The 18,653-nt window shown below is 49.5% G+C and overlaps 1 protein-coding gene across 6 annotated transcripts in view; it reads left to right on the top strand.

Moving 5' to 3' along the window:
• SPEN (spen family transcriptional repressor) overlaps positions 1-18,653 on the top strand; it is a 65,900-nt gene that overhangs the window by 44,674 nt on the left and 2,573 nt on the right. For 3 of the 6 annotated variants that reach the window (XM_064397148.1, XM_064397147.1, XM_064397150.1), the window contains exons 7-13: positions 2,407-2,532; positions 3,089-3,202; positions 4,342-4,455; positions 5,994-6,094; positions 8,633-16,562; positions 17,018-17,413; positions 18,100-18,294. In XM_064397148.1, coding sequence (XP_064253218.1) covers positions 2,407-2,532; positions 3,089-3,202; positions 4,342-4,455; positions 5,994-6,094; positions 8,633-16,562; positions 17,018-17,413; positions 18,100-18,294 — 8,976 coding nt within the window. The remainder of the gene's footprint in view (positions 1-2,406; positions 2,533-3,088; positions 3,203-4,341; positions 4,456-5,993; positions 6,095-8,632; positions 16,563-17,017; positions 17,414-18,099; positions 18,295-18,653) is intronic. The other 3 variants (XM_064397149.1, XM_064397152.1, XM_064397151.1) reach the window with 3 other exon arrangements.

Here is an 18,653-nt window from a genome sequence, read left to right as displayed (position 1 = left end):
GTCAACGACAGATAATTCAGTCTTTCTGTAATAATCTGAGTCACTCATCTTGCTGGAATATACCTGAAAGCTTTTCTTTGTATTCAGAGTTCAGCATATGAATGTTGTGGGGTAGCTTAGCAGGAAAAACAGTCCCAGGAGTGTTTACAACAAATGTCTCTTCTGCTGTTTTCTCCTGGTAATTCTCTCCTGGTACCTCCAAAGCTGACTGGGTATTTGGTATGTGAATGTGCCAGGTGATGTTCTCACACTGACTCCTACAACTGTGTGAATCTGAGTTTCCTGTTGATTCCTGGAACAAGGGGCTTGGTCAGTGCATGTGGAAGCAGCCCTGTGCCCAGGCAGAGGGGACTGGAGCAGAGGAATCAGTGAAGGCAAATGAGGGATTTGGGTTTTCAGCTGAGGGAAAGTATCCAGACGAGGCAGAGCAGCCCTCTCTTCTCTGCTCATGACTTTCTATCAATTCACATCAATATTATATTTAAGGGAACTTTTCAAAGAAAGTTTTGCAACTATCCTATTTAATTAATTTTCACACGGGCGTGGAGTGATAGGACAAGCCTTAAGCTGAAGGAGGGCAAAGTTAGATGAGATACTGGGATGGAATTCTTCCCCAGGAGGGTGGGGAGGCCCTTACAGGTTGCCCAGAGAAGCTGTGGCTGCATCATTTCTGGAGCTGTCCAAGGCCAGGTTGGACAGGGCTTGGAGCAGCCTGGGACAGCAGAAGGCAGGGGTAGAACTGGATAAGCTGTAAGGACCCTTCCAACCCAACCCATTCTGAGATTCATTCTGTGATTCCTTGTTGAGTCTGGGTTTCAGACAGTTTGTGTTCTCCCTGTCAGCTGTGGGTGCTTGTGAATCTGCTGTGCCTCCTTCACTCTGCTCTGACATGTCTACTGCAGCTGAGGAGTCAGTCACACATTCCAGGAGCCCCATCTCTGCTACTCCCCAAAAGAAGAGGAGGTTGCTTCCATGTACATTGTGAACAAATACAAAATCCTCATTTTATGATGTCTGGCAGCACTTGTGTATGCAGACTCTGCTGTATCCTTGACATCAACAGTGATTTATGAATTCGTGCCATGTCTGTGGCTTGAACCCTTTTCCAGTGTTAGAGCAGCAGAGCTCTCCTGATAAAGATGCTTATCAGTGCTAGTGTAAATTGCCTTTTGTGTGCCGTGGTGCTCCCTGTCAGCATTATTAATGGCTCAGAATTGGGAGGCAGCGCTGCCTCGCTGTTTCCAGGAAAACTTGCAAGCTCAGGTGCAGAAGGGACCAGCTTTATAACCTTTCTGAGGGGTAATGAGGACAATAATGATACTTTATTTGCCTGTCACAAGGAATTGCTTGCCCAGGGTGAGTGGTCAAGTATAATTTGCCATGGTTGCAGTTGTGCTACTTCAGACACTTGGAAGTGTAGTTTGCTATTAATATTCCACTTAAATCATTAGGCCAGGGCTGTAGGAGTCTAATAGTTGTGTAAATCTCCTTGTTTACTTCTGTTTTCCCAGATAAAGAGCTCTTGGGTGAGACCGTGTCAAACTGCTGCCTTGTCCCTAAATTTATTAACCATGAAATTAGCCTGTCCTGGATGTTGGAACATTTGTGCTTAAATCCATGTGTGGCTCACAAAGGCAGCTCCTGCTATTCCAGCAAATAAAGCCAAACCTTCCACCTCCTATTTTCAGCTTGGAATGAATCATAGTATCATGAGTTTGTTCAGAGGCTTTGGGTAAATTTCCAGTGCTAGTGCTGAGCTTGTTTGTTAACCAAATGTCAGCTCCTGGCTTGCTGGGCTTTTTTAAATCGATTAAAATCAGCCTTTATTTGGCTTTGTGAGCCTCTGGCTGTACTTGTGAATGGGTCCATGGTGGCTTGGTTTTAAAGAGCAACAGCAACCGAAGTTGAGACTCTTCTTGCCTTTGCCATGAGTCAGACTGGTTCAAGAGATGAGTCCAGCATCACTTTGTGTTTCTAGGAACAGGATGGATCACGATTATTTGGAAAAGAAGCCCGGCTTGGCTCAGAGATGAGGATCGGAGCAGGTTGTTTTCTCTTGAGCCTTTGTGAGCGAAAATTAATCTGTATTTCTTTGATCCTGAATTGTCTCTTCTTGATATAGTATTAACAGCCTAAAGCTGGTGTTTGTTGATCAGGTCAGGCTTAGTTCTGCAGGCTTGGATTTTAAATCTGCAGGATAAAGAGCTTTCCCTGCTCAGTAAGGATTTGGTTTTGAGATGCAGCAGAACAGCAAAGTTTTAACTGTCTACTATTGTTTAAATCCTCCCTCTGAAGAAAATATTAATTAAAGAGCTTGCTGTGCCACGTGTCCCTGAAAAAAAACAAGTCCTCTTAGATGGAATTGACTGCTGACTGTGGGCTGTTGTGTTTTGTGCTTGTCCCCAGGACATCGACATTAAGAAGGTGAACGGTGTCCCTCAGTACGCCTTCCTGCAGTACTGCGACATCGCCAGCGTCTGCAAAGCCATTAAGAAGATGGATGGGGAATATCTTGGAAATAACCGGCTCAAGGTAAAGAAATCCTCCCCTGGACTGTATCCTTCCTGTGTCTTCTGCTGCTGCATCGTGGGATGTTCCGCAGCGAGGTAGTTTATGGAAGTAAGATGGTTTTTAATGCAAGATCATATCAGAGCGTGATGGTTTCAACCACCACCTGATCGGGATTAATCAGCATTTTTGTTGGCTCTGTGCACACGCAATCCTGATATTGAGCACTCAGACTGACATTCTCTGGCCTGGAAGGTCTGGTGAGGCTGTGCCGGGAATCCATCCCACTCCCCATGGCAAACAGGGCCTGTCGGCCCCCAGAGCTGTCAACCTGTCACTTCTCAGACATTCAAACTGTAGAAGAACCCAATGTTGTCAAACACTGTTTTGTTTAAACAAGCAGAATTATTTTCTTTAATTGCTCTTTGATTTTTGTCTTGCACCTGCACTAGATGCTAATTTTAGAAAATCCATACAAACAGCAGCTTTCTCCAGATAAGTCTTTCATGAGGCAGGCTCTGTTCAGTGAGTTTAACCCTTGTGCACTGTACTGATGGAAGTTTTGCCCTTTTGTATCCAGCTGGGTTTTGGGAAGAGCATGCCTACAAACTGCGTGTGGTTAGATGGGCTTTCCACAAACGTTACGGATCAGTATCTGACCCGACATTTCTGCCGATACGGGCCTGTGGTGAAGGTAGGTGGGAGGCTTTGGCATGTGCTTCCAAGTCGTTACTGTCTTCCTTTCTTCCCATCCTGTCCTTTCAACCCCACTGTCCAGGGCTTTATAGCTCAGGTAGGAAAAATTCTCTCTGGGGTGGAATTTGGCTGACAGAGCTCTGTTAACATAGACAGCAACCAAAAAGAAGTATTTTGAGTGAGCCGAGATGTTGAGCATTGGAAAGCATTTGTTGCTCTTGTGCAGTACAGTCTCTCCCCAGCAAAACTTCTTAAATATTAGTTGGAAGAACAGCAGTCTAATTGTGTAATTACTCATACTTGCTAATTACATAATTAGACATAACTATGTTTTTTTTCATCAGACTGAGAAAAAAAAAGACTTCTTAAAAGCAGTCAGGACAATCACAGTGCCAAAGTACATGGAAGAAGAGAGAAAGTCAACAATGGTGCAACACACCCCTGTCACACAGCGGGAGCCTCTCCCATGCAAGTGATTTATCACGTGCTTAAACTTCAGTGTGGGAGTTGTCCTGTGTGTTTTTATTGGACATGGATATGCTCAAAATTAAGCAACATGTGTAAATCTTTGCAGCATCAGGGTCTGGCCTCCCCAAAGGATTTTTGTGGGTTTGTGTTGCAGCTTTGACGTTCTTTATTGTAGCTGTTGCTTGAATAATACATTTATGCTGCTAAAATAAGGCAGTGTTTGGAAATTGGGTGTTTAACAGCTGGTGAGTGGTACTGCAGACTGATAACAAAAGCTGGTTCCAGTTTGGGATTAAATGTTTCCTTTACCTTTTTTCCCCCCTAAAACACATTGGAAATTAAAAAAAAACCCACACACAAAAAAACCCTTAACAAAGAAATTATACAAAACTCAGTCAACAAAGAATAAATATTCAAAGTAAAATACAGAAAAACAAAATAAAGGCATAATATACCTCAAGCCACAATATCCACAATTCAAAGCAGTCCCGTGTCCTTTTATTGTCTCTTCATTTCAATATGCCTCATCAGAAAAGCCTGGAAATTCACCTTGCTAAAAATTATTTCCTTCCTGGTATCCTCATGACTTAGGATTTTGTTGGGACTGACGTTAAGTCCTGTGGATGAGGCTCTTATTTGGTTTTTGTTTTGTTTTTTTGTTTTTTACAGGTGGTGTTTGACCGCTTAAAAGGCATGGCCCTGGTTCTCTACAATGAGATTGAATATGCACAAGCAGCTGTAAAAGAGACCAAGGGGAGGAAAATCGGTGGGAATAAAATTAAGGTGTGCAGAATGACCTCCAAACCAAAGCAAAACAGGCAAAAAAAGAGGAACAAATTGTGTTTAGGCCTTCCCCCTTAAATGCTGGCAGTGCAGACTGCCAGGCTCAAGGAATACTTGGCGGGACACACATGTCCCACATATCAAAGGCTTAAATTATATTTTTATGCTCGGCTTATCAAGATGTCAGGGAATCCTGAACTGTTACTTATAAAGCCTTTTCCAGTATTCTGCTGTTTGTTTCGCTGAACTTGTCTCTCTGAGCTCCTGAGTGTTGGTGTCCGTGTCACTGCCTCGTTTACCCCAATCCAAGGCACACTTTTGTCTGTTTTTGTGTTAAAAAGGGGAAATCTGAAGGTGTGAGTTCCTCCAGGAAAACACATGTCTGCATCCAGCTGCCCCATGCTGATGTCCTGACTCTGGGGTACACTAACCTCAACATGCAGTCACGGAATCATGGAATGGTTTGGGTTGGAAAAGACCTTAAAGATCATCTTGTCCTTCCTTGCTACACATTTTAAATAATAATTGAAAACATTACTTTAAAAAACACACAGAAAGTACTCTTCCTGGAGCAACACTTAACATGTACAGGGATATCTTGGATTTGGGTGAATGTGGTGATACCTGTTCTGACTGTCCCATCAGTCCCACTAACTGGGGACGTGAGGTGTCAGCCAACCCTTTGAATTATCTTCCTCCTCCTCCTTTCTCCTCTCCTAAAGAGTGGGCAGTGATGTCAGGCGTGGTCTCAGCAGCTTCCCCCCTCACCCAGGGCTGGAGTTGGGTATTCTGCAGTTTCTGAGCGTGGTGTTGGATATCAGTCACCTTCCAAGGCAGAAAAGCATGTGGTCCCTTAAAAGTTTCACAATTTGTGTGGATCTTGTTGCTTAATGACTTTGGAATAAGCAACACCCCCGATGTGGGCCTGTGCTCCATTGCTGTGGTTACACACAGGACTGGGCTGATTCAAAAAATAACAGGAACAAGAATGTTAAAAATACTCCATTATGTGGCATACACGTCATGAAATCTGTTCTAATCCTTAATTTTTTTCACTATGTCATTAGCTTCTAAGTCCTAGGAGACACCAGTTCTTGGAGCAGCTGGGACAGGGAGCTGCAGTTCAGGAGCCTTGGTTCTTTCCCTGCTCTGTAACCCCAGGCAAACACCACGGGGTCCAGAATGGATTCGTAATCCTGACCTTCTGTAGCACTGCCCTGAGATAAAAGGGACTTTGGAACTGCCCTGGCATTAAAGACATCAATAGCACGATAATAATGTGTATTTTTCCTGCTGCTTTGCCCAACAGAAGCCTCTGGGATGGCAGCTTACAACAACATAGTAAGGAGATATTTACCCAGCTCCACTGAGAAATGTCTTTATTCCTGGGGATGTGCAGGGCCAAAATTGGGAAGTGTTTGACTTTTTTTTTTTAATTTTACCCCCATTTTCAGTTCTGCTCCCACCTTCAGCAGACAGGGAAATGTTGGCAGTGGGATGTTTCTGTGGCTGAATGTGATTTCCCCTTTCTTTTTCAGGTGGACTTTGCAAATCGGGAGAGTCAGTTGGCATTTTATCATTCCATGGAGAAAACGGGTCAAGATATCAGAGACTTCTATGAAATGCTGGCAGAAAGAAGGCATGTATCAATATTTTTATTCCATTTTTTGTTTTCCAGCATCACTTTACACAATCCTTTTACAATCATTGTCCTCCACATCGTACAATCAAACTGTCTTCAGGCCATAATTTTAAACAAGTGTTTTCCCCTGAATTTTATCTTTATTTTTTTAAGTTTTATTAAAAACACCTCTGCATTTTAATTTTTTTTAACCTCTTCACTATTTTTTAAATTACATTTAGGTAATCAAACTTAAGCTGTGCAGATTAGAGCCGGCAGGCTCTCACACATCCGAGGCGTAGCCGGTTAGTGGAATTCCTGCTGAGGTAGAGGTTTCAGTTGTCTGCATGATCCATATTTAAGTATCCTGTTTCTCTGGTGGGTCACCAGGACGCAGTTGGGAGTCATTCATCACGTCTTAGGAATGCAAAGAGCAGCTTATCTGTAACAGAGAAATGTGTGTGTTGGTGGCTGTACGTAAAGTCTGATAAACTGCTGCTCAGCCCTTGAGCAGAGAGTAAAATCTGATCCCTCATCTCCTTCTTTCCAACAGTTCTTTTTGTAACTTGATAAAATAATACATTTTGAATAAGGATGCATTTTTATTTTGAATAAAGTGTGTCCTGTGTGGCTGCCCCTTGGCAGCAGCTGGCACCACATGCTGCACAGCCACTTATTTATCCCTGAAGACCTGGCACAGAAACACTCCACATTTTGGGCTTTTTTACTTTCACTGACTGAAAAAAGACCCGTGTTTTATTCCCTCCAAAGCCTGGCTCATGGTTAGGGGTCTGCCTCCCCAGGAGTCAGTGCAGCATGACTCTGGGTGTACCTGGGAGCTGGATAAACCCAACAGTTTCTTGCAGCAAAATAGATTGGTTTGACAGTGCAAAATGAGCAGATTTAAAAGTGAGCAGAGTTTGGAAATCAGTGACCAGAATTTGCATAATGGAAATACAAGTGTGCCTTTCCCAGGCCTTGCCAGATGTTGTGGTGTGCCAGCAATAAGCATTTCCTCAGAGCTGCGCTGGATTCAGGCAAGGGAAGGATGGGTTTGGGTGGTTTTAACACACGGGACTCAGGTGGGCTTGTCTTTGCATGGAATAATCCTGAGCAGGACCCTCATTTCTGGTGCTTGGGCACACGTTAGCCTGGTTTTTCCTTCTCTGTCACTCTGCTCACACAGTCATTAGGAGATCCATAAGGATAATGGATCATGGAGCGGTGGAGTGAGCTCTGTGGTGACTCCTGTAATTCTGCAGCTTCTGGTGCCCCTCCAAGCTCCTCCTTGCAGAGGTGCTGAGATCTGCACAAACTATCTTCTCTCAAGGCTGTAGTTGATGCCAGTCTAAATAAGACCCAAGGGAAAAAAAAGCCATGAAAAAACAAACAAAATTCCTTATGAATATTTTTAACTTCACAGCTGCTTTTCCCAACATTCCACTTCACTTGTAGGATGGGGTTTTTGTCTTCTGTGTTTTGTCCCTTTTTCAGTTCTGTACTTTTCGTAAAAGGTGGAAGTTGCTAGCTTTTAACATAAAATATAAACTGTGAAGCCAAACAAACATATAAGGAAACCCAGAATTGTTTAGATTGGGAAGGACCTCCAAGGTCATTGAGTCCAACCTCGATCCCCTCCCCTCTTTGTCAGCAGCCCAGAGCACTGAGTGCCACATCCAGGCCTTTCTTGGACACCTCCAGGGATGGGCACTCCAAACCTCCCTAGGCAGCCCCTTCAATTTTGTGACCACCCTCTCCATGGGGAAATTCCTCCAGGTGTCCCTGTTCCCTGGGAGCAGAGCCTGACCCACCTTAGTACAGTGTGCAAAACACACTGTAATGGTGAGGAATTAGAACTCCAGCTTTATTCCACTCCCTGCCATGTTCAGTCTTAAAAATCACCTATTTTTGCTGCTTGGAGGTCTTGAAATAACAACATTAATTGCTTGACTTGCTTCGCTGAATGAATTCACCTATCTTATAAACAGCCTGATATTTGTTGACTTGGCTTTACTGTAAACAGGCAACACCAGCAAGTCACATGCAGTGAAAGAGCTAATTTGGGAATTAAAAGATCACTTGCAGGGCTTAGGATTTTTAAAGAAACCTTACCATCACTTTGCTGCTTAGAAATTGAGAGATTCTGTGCCTGAACTTCAATTTGACTCATGTTTTCAGAGTCAAATGAAGGTCTCAGGTTCTGGATAAAGGGGTGTCTTCACCCTGCCTGCCTTGTGTGGGTTCAGAGGTGCTGTGTTGGATTTTCCCTCATTTCATGCAAGGTTTGACTTTGACAAAAACCAAGAAGTGAGGGTGGTGAAACAATGCTTGGAAGAGCTGTTATGACATTACCCATGAAGTACATTTGGTATTTGATAAGTTAACAAAAGTATTCAGTCCACTGCACACAGATTCCTTGCCAAACCTCTGTGTGCAGCTGCCTTGATGCACATAGGAAAAACGACCAGAAAATGGTTTCTTTATGTAGCAAAAAACTATGGTAACAGAGTACATTGGTTGAGAAGGAGAACTAGAATCTGTTATTCTTATGTTTAGCAGAGACGAGAGAAGAGGATCCTACGAATACGCCCCTGACCGTACTTACTACGAGACTGTTCGGACCCCAGGGACGTATCCCGAAGATCCTCGGCGGGAATACCCAGCTCGGGGCAGAGAATTCTACGCCGAGTGGGATCCCTACCAAGGAGACTACTACGACCCACGCTACTACGACGACCCTCGCGAGTACCGGGATTACCGGGGAGATCCGTACGAGCAGGACATCAGGGAGTACAGCTACAGACAGCGGGAGAGGGAGAGGGAGAGGGAACGGTTCGAATCTGATCGGGACCGAGACCACGAGCGGAGACCGATCGAGCGGAGCCAGAGCCCGACGCACTCCCGACGCCCACAGAGCCCTGGAGCGTCCCCGTCGCAGTCGGAACGGCTGCAGAGCGACTCGGAGAGGAGGATTTACAGCAGGTCCTCAGATCGCAGCGGCAGCTGCAGCTCGCTGTCCCCTCCGCGATACGACAAGCTGGACAAAGCCCGCGTGGAGCGATACGCAAAAAACGAGAAGGTGGAGAAAGAGCGCGTTTTCGAGCAGGAGAGGGTGGACAAGGAGAAGCGCTTGGTGAGGAAGGAAAAGCTGGAAAAAATAGAAAAGGAGAAAACAGATAAGCAGAAACGAAAAGCAAAAATCCATTCACCCAGCTCTCAGTCCTCGGAAACAGATCAGGAGAATGAGAGAGAGCCCAGCCCAGAAAAACTGAAGGGCAACAGTAAACAAAGCAAAGAGAGGGGTGACAAAGAAGGGACAGCAAAGAACCGCCTGGAACTGATGCCCTGTGTTGTGCTGACCCGTGTGAAGGAAAAGGAGGGGAAGGTGATCGATCAGCCTGCGCTAGAGAAACTGAGAGCAAAGCTGGATAACGACACTCTGAAATCCCCACTGCTTGAACAGAAAACCCAGACATCCCAGGCTGAGCAAGCCAAGTCGGAGCAGTCTAAACTAGAACCTGTCAGAACCAAGGTACAGAAGGAGAAAGCCCTTGCCAGTCACATCGAAGTGGTGGACAAGGAGGGAAAAATTAAACCCAAAAAGCACTTGAAGACAGAGCAAACTTCCGAGGGCACCAATGCAGTGGATTTAGACAAGTTGGAGGCTCGTAAAAGGCGTTTTGCCGATGCGAATCCAAAACCTGACAGGCAAAAACTGGATGCAAAACGGAGCAGCCAAGATGAGGAGGATGCACGCATGGTTCTGAAAAAGCAGCTTGATGCGACAGCATCGTCTAGAGAAGCACCAGTGCTAAGGGAAGGAGAATTGGAGAGAAAACCCTTGAGGAAGGAGTTGCTTAAAAGGGAATCTAAAAAACTCAAACTGGAAAGACTTATTCCTGTTACTAGTCCCAAAGAAATTCAGGACACTCTTAATGTTGGTGGGATTGGCATGCGTCCCACCATGGATCTGCAGGCGAGGCTCATGGAGGCACCTGAGGAACCTGTGGAAGTTCAGGAGCTCCCTCCTAAAAAACTGAACCCAGTAAAACCCCAGCATAAACAGGTACAGCTGCTGGACGAGCAGGGAACGGAGAGAGAGGACACAAGGAAGAACTACTCCAGCCTTCCTGAAGAAACACCAGACCATAAACTTGGCCAAGAGAAACCTCAGTCAGCTGACACAGAAGAGAAAATCAGCATCGACATTGACCACACACAGAGCTACCGGAAACAAATGGAGCAAAGTCGCAGGTTGAAACAGCAGCTGGAAATGGAGATAGCAAAGTCAGAGAAGTTTGGCAGTCCAAAGAAAGATGTGGATGAATATGAAAAGCGGAGTCTGGTTCACGAGGTGGGAAAGCCTCCACAAGACGTCACTGACGACTCTCCACCAAGTAAAAGGAAAAAGACTGACCAATTTGACTTTGAAATCAGCACTAAGAGAGAAAGGAACTACAGAAGTTCTCGTCAGGTGAGTGAGGACTCCGAAAGGATGTCCTGTTCCCCAAGCATCAGGCACTTCCCGTTCCATGAGGATGACGACACGCTTGATTCTCCAAGGTTAATGCCATTGAAGGAAACCAAAGAGTCACCTAAAATAGAAGAAAAGGGTCTTTCATACTCCAACATGACTGTGAGAGAGGACTCGCTGAAATTCAATCCTTATGATTCCAGCAGAAGGGAACAGATGGCAGAAATGGCTAAAATAAAACTCTCTGTGCTGAGTTCTGAGGAAGACTCGAGTAGGTGGGAAACCCAAGTGAAACAAGAGCCTGGGAGAGTCGATATCAGCTTTCCAAGCAGCATTGTGAAAAGAGACAGTATACGGAAACGATCTGTCCGAGACCTGGAACCTGGGGAGGTGCCTTCAGATTCGGACGACGATGGCGAAAACAAGCCCCATTCCCCAAAAGCCTCGTCCTTGTTAGAGAGTTCCAGGTTGTCTTTTTTATTAAGGGACAGAGAAGAGAAGTTCCGTGAAAGAGAGGAAAGACTCCAGTCCAGTTCCTTAGAAAGAAACAAGTTCTACTCTTTTGCGTTGGACAAGACAATCACACCTGACACAAAGGCCTTGCTTGAAAGGGCTAAATCCCTGTCTTCCTCCAGGGAGGAAAACTGGTCCTTTCTAGATTGGGATTCGAGATTTGCTAGTTTCAGAAACAATAAAGACAAAGAGAAAGTTGACTCGGCTCCAAGACCTATTCCATCCTGGTATATGAAAAAGAAAAAAATCAGAACCGATTCCGAAGGTGGAAAACTGGATGATAAGAAAGAAGATCATAAAGAGGAGGAACAAGAGCGGCAGGAACTGTTCGCTTCTCGGTTTTTGCACAGTTCAATCTTTGAACAGGACTCCAAACGCCTGCAGCATTTAGAGAGGAAGGATGATGATCTGGACTTCATCTCAGGAAGGCTGTATGGGAGACAGTCCTCCTCTGATGGGACGAACAGCACGGCTGATTTGGTGCAAGAGCCAGTGGTTCTCTTCCACAGTAGGTTTGTTGAGCTGACACGAATGCAGCAGAAAGAAAAGGAGAAAGATCAGAAGCCAAAAGAAGTGGAGAAACAGGAAGACAAAGAAAACCGGCCGAAAACACCAGAAATGGTTCCTGATAGTAAAGAAACAGAACATAAACCTTCCTCAGTTGTTGGTCCTTCTTCAGTCACTGTCCTCCCACAGGAACCAGCTCCCATTGCTCCTGAGAAAATAGTGAATGAAAAGGTCCTGGTGGAACCAGCTTCTGTCAAAGAAGAGAAACCTTCTGAACCTGCTGCTGCAGCAGAGGAACAAAAACCTTTTCCTGAACTTGCTGCTCCTGTCAAAATGGAACCTCCTGAGCAAGTGGAACCTCCACCAGTTGTGGAAGCGAGTAAAGAAATTCTTGCTACAACCCTGGTGCCAGAGGAAGATGCTGTGGCAATAGAGCATCCTTCATACTTGGATACCAAACCTCCCACTCCTGGGGCCTCATTTTCTGATGCAGACATCAGCGTAGATCCAGAACCTGAGGCTGCCCAGCTGCTTCCACCTCCACCCAAGCTAGTCCAGAAGTCAGATGAGGCTGTGGAACCTAAAGAGGAAAATCCTCCACCCTCTGCCAACACCGATGCTGGTGTGAGTCAAAAGGTGGAGGCGGCTGCTGAGGTCCTGCCTCCTGTTTCTGACAATGACATGGAAGTGGAAACTCCGGTTGTTGTAAAAGATAAAAAGTCCTACAAAAGTAAACGGTCCAAGACTCCCGTGCAGTCGGCTGCAGCTATTGTCACAGAAAAGCCTGTCACGAGGAAGAGCGAAAGGATTGACCGTGAGAAACTGAAAAGGTCGAGCTCTCCTCGTGGGGAGACCCAGAAGCTTTCTGAATTGAAAGTGGAGACAGAAAAGGTTTCAAGGAATGCTGCTAAATCCCCAAGTTCTGCTGCAGAGCCGGAAAACGTGGAGCCGAGCTTGCCAATAGGCCGGACCAGGCGCAGAAATGTGAGGTCAGTCTATGCTACCACAGGGGACAATGAAGGCCCATCTCCGGTGAAGGACTCCATGGAGGTTACTAGATCCACCAGGAAGAGAGTGGAAAAGGAACCACAGGAAACAGTGACTACTGTTCCCACAACCCCGAGGAGAGGAAGACCTCCCAAAACCCGCCGTAAGCCAGAGGAGGACATCTCTCCAATAAAGGCTGAACCGGTACAACAAGAGGTGGAGGAGGCTGAAACTAAAGATGCTGTGGAAGCTCCTAAACCTGCAGAGGGTTGGAGGTCTCCTAGATCCCAGAAGCTCACACACACTCACTCATCAGCTGCTGCCAGCCAACAGGGGAAGAAAGGGAAGAATGAACCGAAAGCTGATACCACGGCTGAATCTGAAGATGCTGCTGAAAGAAGCGGTCAGGAATCGAGCATCAGTGACAACAGCAATAAAGCAAAAGCCGCTGAGAAAGAGCCAGCAGCAAGTGAGCAGAAACGTGATCGGAAGGAACTGGATGTGGAGAAAAATCAGCTAGAAATCCCCACAGCTGAGATCACTGAGAAGAAGCCAGTGCCAGAAAAGGTTACAAAATCCAAAAGGGGACGGTACAAAAATACCAAAACCGTCGTTGATAAAGCATCTGTATGTCTCAAAAATGTAGAAATACGCCTCAACGTCGATGAAGTCAAGGGCGCCTTGCGGCCCCCCGAAGAGGAGGCAGAGCCAGTGGCAGTGTCACCACCCAAAATGAAGAGCCCTCCAAAAGAGGACATCCTGCCACCCCACTTCTCTAAGAATGAGGTAGAAGATTCATTCCCAGAAATGGAAAAGGAGGTGACACGGGAGCCCAAGCAGTCGCCTGAGGCTGCCCAGTTAGCAAAGCAGATTGAGCTCGAGCAGGCGGTGGAGAACATTGCAAAGCTCACGGAAACTCCTCCAACAATTGCTGCCTACAAAGAGCCAACGACAGATGTGGCTGAAGTCCGTCAGGAGGAGGAGGCAGATAAACCTGCACACCAGGCCAGTGAAACGGAGCTGGCAGCGGCCATCGGCTCCATCATCAATGATATTTCTGGGGAGACCGAAAGCTTCCCTGCACCACCAACATACCCTGCTGAATCTGAGGCTGAAATCCCCACAGAGCCCTTGGTGTTGCAGTCTCCTCGGGAGGAGATGGAGCCAGAGACAGATCAGGCAGTGAACAATATCCTAGAAACTGAGGCTGCCGTCGAGCCTGTGGTGCAGCCAGTGCCTGGCTCTGTCCCGTCAGCGTTGGAGACTGAGAGCAAGGAGTCCGAAGTCAGCTTCAGTGAATCTTCCAACTCTGCACAGGAGGCCGAGACCTTGCAGGAGGCTGAAGTTGCTCGGAAGGAGAAGGGCCGTCAGAAAACCACGCGGCAGAGACGCAAGAAGAGCACAAGCAGGAAGGGCGACGCCACCGAAGTCAACACTTTTGAGCCAGAGAGGGTGCAGAGCAAATCACCCCCTGCCAATGAAGTAAAGGCAAAACCTGAAGAAGCCTCAAAGGAGGAAAAACAAATCAAACCCACAGCATCCATGGAGCCAACTGCCTCTGATGTCACCAAGGCTGTGGCTGCTGACGTCATGGCTGCACATGAGGCTGTCCCTGAGAGCAGCACTTCTCCAAAGGTGCCTGCTCCAGCTCCTCTGGACCTGGGCCCCCCGCCAGTCCCCCTCGATGAGGGGAGTCAGAGCGGATTCAAGATCCGGTCACCCCTGGAGAACGCTGCCATCACGCCACCGAGTGCCCCGAACGCAGCCCTTCCTGCTGTCCCCGCGGCGGCGGCCAAGCTGCCCACCCCAGTGCCCACCACCATCGTCCCCCTTCACTCCGGTGCTGCCAAGGTGCCGGAGTGGATGGTCAGGCACGAGGAGTCCCGTGCCCGTTCCACACCCCCGCCCGCTCTCCCGCCCGACACAAAGGCGTCGGATATCGACACAAACTCCAGCACTTTGAGGAAGATACTCATGGAGCCCAAATACGTCTCAGCGACGAGCATAACCTCCACGCACGTGACAACGACACACACGGAGCCCGTGAGCGCGCCATGCCTGGAGGAGACGCCTCTCCACCCTGCCGTGGAGGCCATCAAGCCGGTTTCCGAGGAGAAGCCGGCCGTTCCTGTCACCAACGCCCTGGACCCACCGGTGGCTGAAGCGCCAGTGTTCACCGAGAAGGAGAAAGTCAACACCGTGATTGCTCCCAAAGCCACTTCTGTCATCAGCAGGATGCCCCACAGCGTGGATCTGGAGGAGGCTCCGAGGATCACCTTGGTGAAACAAGCTCCCCAGACCCAGACCTGCCTCGTCAATGCTCCCTCACCAAAATTTAAGCAGAGGCCAAGTACAAATGATAATAGCAGGTTTCATCCAGGATCGATGTCTATTATCGAGGAGAGGCCTGTGGAGACTGGGTCCAGTCCAGGGCTGCGGGTGAACACCTCGGAAGGTGTGGTGCTCCTGAGTTACTCAGGGCAGAAGACAGAAGGTCCTCAGCGAATCAGTGCCAAGATCAGCCAGATTCCCCCAGCCAGCGCTGTGGACATCGAGTTCCAGCAGTCTGTATCCAAGTCTCAGATTAAGCAGGAGCCTATCACGCCATCCCAGCCAGCACCGAAAGGCTCCCAGACCTCGGCGGGCTATGGGACTGTTTCCACCCATTCTTCGCTGGTACTCGGAACACAGCCCTACAACACCTCGCCCGTCATCTCCTCCGTCAAACAGGAGCGCGCTGCGCTGGACAAGCCTGACTCGTCCCATCTCGCTGTCCAGACCCCGGCGTCGCAACCCGGCAAGGTCCTGACACAGACCGTAAACACTCCACCCGTGCTGGTCCATAACCAGATGGTTGTGAACAAAAAACTGTCTGACCCAGCTGCTCTGAAAGTGGAGACAAAGACTCTGCAACCCTCCAACCTGAGTCCTGGGGTTAGTCCTCACCACCCTTCCCTCTCTGGGAAGATGCACTCGGAAGCGAATCACGTCAGCTCGGGCCCCAGCACCCCGACTGACCGGGCCATCTCCCACCTGGGGGTCACCAAGCAGGAGCCGCACTCGCCGCGTACCAGCGGGCACTCGCCATCGCCGTTCCCCCGGGCCTGTCATCCCGGCAGTACCTCGTCTCCGGCTCTGTCCAGCAGCACCCCAGTCATGCTGGCGCCGGGAATTCCCGTTCCTCAGTACATATCCAGCATGCATCCCGAGCAATCTGTTATCATGCCCCCCCACAGCGTAACACAGACTGTGTCCCTGGGCCATCTGTCCCAAGGTGAGGTGAGGATGAACACCCCTCCTCTCTCCGGCATTCCCTACGGCATCCGCCCGGAAGCGCTCCACTCCCCCCGAGCTGCTCTGCAACCCCAGATGGAGATGAAACCCCAGCGATCCAGCACACCCCAGCCAGCACCCATCCGAGACATCGTCATGCCCCCGCTGTCCTCCCAGCATCCCCCCGAGGAGGAGCTGCACTTCCACCACACGGCGGTGTGCCGCGGGCCAGCCCCGGTGCAGTCCGACGTGCTGGTGATGCAGCCCGACTACCGCATGCACCCCGGCAGCCTGCGGCTGGAGCAGTACAACGTCCCGCGGGACGTCAGGATGATCATGCACCCGCACATGGCCGCCGTGGGCGAGCACCACTCAGAAACGCGACAATCCCGCACGCCCGAAGGGGCCGTCAAAACCCCCCCGGTCAGTAAGACCCCGCAGCCCGGGAAAGAGACTCCCAAATCCTCGGAAGGCAAGATGGCCCACTCTCCGCACAGCGAGCCGCGGCTGCTCAGCGTGCCCTCGGGCAGCCAGCTGCCCGGGCTGCCCCTGACGCAGCCCGTGGTGGTCCCACACGGGGTGCAGATCATGCATCCTGCCGGGAGCTCCTTCCACGATTACCGCTCCGTGTACGGCGACATGAGGAACTACCACACGGCACAGCTTGGGCATCCGCAGTTCCCGGGCGCCTCGCCCATCGGGCTGCCCTCCCGGAGCATGACCCCGTCCCAGGTGAGAAAGAAAACCCTTTACCTGTCTCTCTGGAATCTGGAGCTGTTTTTTATGGGAAGTGATGTTCAAATGCTGCTTAGCATCAGAGGAAGCCAAAAGAACCCGTTCGTTTCCTGAACCCCTCTGGAGCTCCACCCAGGAAGGGGGAAGGTGCCCACAGGTTTCTGGATATGGTGTCATGGGGAGAATTGTCAGTACCAAGGTAGTGCGTGGGTCAGGCATCCTTGCATGGATGGTGTGGCTAAGGATGGGCTTGGGGCAGGATTCAGGGCGTGGGGTTTCAGCTCAGGTGGGCTTGGAAGTGGGAGACTGTCCCGGGTGCTGCCACAGCAGGGCTGCTACTGTGACACAAATGTCTCCAGCAGGAATTTCATGGTGTCCTAGCAGCCTTATAATGGGGTTGAATACACCCTCGGCCTAAACATCTTTCCTTTTTCCCCCTGCCTGCTTCCCAGGGTCTGCCGGAGGGCGAGCACTCGCACCCCAGCCAGCCAGTCCGCAGCAAGACCCCTCAGATCCCGCAGGATCCCAAGGGTCCGTCGGCAGCAGGGCCCGAGCAGAGTCACCACGCCCCTGTGAACAGGCACACGGCACAGATGGACCCCCACGTCCACCTGCAGAGGGCACAAGGGGACACGAGCCAGACCTCCTACCCCTCGCCCGTCGCCATCTCCATGAAGCAGGAGCTTCCATCGCCGCACCAGCCGCAGGCAGTTCCCAAGCAATCCATGTTTATCCCCACGACCTCGGGGCCGCCCCTCAGCCGCCCGGAGCCCCAGTCCACGCTCAAGCAGGAGCCATCCCCTCACCCTGTGTCCCAGAGACCTGTGGACATGGTCCAGCTGCTGACAGTGAGTGTCGTGCTCCTGATCCGGGGGGAAATCACCTGGTTCTGTCTCAGCCATAGCGCCAAATCTGACCTTTCTTGCATCAAAAACTTCAGATGCAGAAAAGGCATTGTTTGGGTTTTGGGTTGTTTTGTCCCTGATGGATTTTAGCCATGTTTACTTTTCCAATTCAGTTTTACAAGTCAGCATTTTCCTGGAAAGTGTTTCCTCATAGGCAGGGGAGAGAGTTGGTGTATTTCATTTAAATAAAAAGGAAAAACCACTCTCTCAAGTGTAGAAAACGAGGAAGAGGAGGGAGGCAGTGAGGAACAGGTACCAAAAGGAACTGAGAATTGTGTTCAGCACCAAATGTCTCCCATATAACCTCGAGCAGTTGTTCTGTTATTTCTCAGTTTGTCCATTTGTAAAAGGGAACACAGCATTCAGGAACAGCCTTGTGCTGGGTGGGTGTCAGAGGGATTGGGATGACAGATCCACCCAGGCAGGCTGGCCGGCCAGCTGGAAGGAAAAGGACTGAATTCCTGATCTAGCAGGATGTAACCCAAGCCTGGCCTGTAGAGGGTTGATCTGGTGCTACATCTCTGCTGAGCCTTTAAACCTCTGATGGAAGTCTCGGCGGCAGAGCAGCTCAGCATTTCAGATCGCACTCTCCTTGCTTTGTATGTAACCCTCTCTCCCTCTCTTCCCAGAAATACCCCATTGTGTGGCAGGGTCTGCTGGCTCTCAAGAACGACACGGCGGCCGTGCAGCTGCACTTTGTGTCGGGGAACAACGTCCTGGCGCACCGGTCGCTGCCGGCGCCCGAGGGAGGGCCCCCCCTGCGCATCGCGCAGCGCATGCGCCTCGAGGCCTCCCAGCTCGAGGGCGTCGCGCGCAGGATGATGGTGAGGGCCCGGGCTGGGGCAGCCAGGGAGGGTGGGGATCTCAGAGCCAGGCTGGGCTCACCAGCTGGGGGGCTGGGAATCACCAGGGCTCCCCAAATCCAGGCTTCTGTCGTGTGCGCTCCTCAGGGAATGGGCACGGCCCCAAGGCTGCCAAAGCTCGAGGAGTGTTTGGACACTGCTCTCAGGGATGCACAGGGAGGGGTTGTTGGGATCCTGTGCATGGCCTGGAGCTGGACTTGGTGATCTCTGTGGATTCCTTTCAGTCCAGGAGCTCGCTATGATTGTAATTTGGGATCCTGGTGTTCACACGGATTCCTTCAACCCAGGGAGTTTAACACGGATTTCGGATGATGAGCAAT

Source organism: Passer domesticus, chromosome 22, assembly GCF_036417665.1.
Source record: "Passer domesticus isolate bPasDom1 chromosome 22, bPasDom1.hap1, whole genome shotgun sequence".
In the NCBI taxonomy this organism is placed as follows: Eukaryota; Metazoa; Chordata; class Aves; order Passeriformes; family Passeridae; genus Passer; species Passer domesticus.
This window is presented reverse-complemented; position numbering and strand designations above follow the sequence as displayed.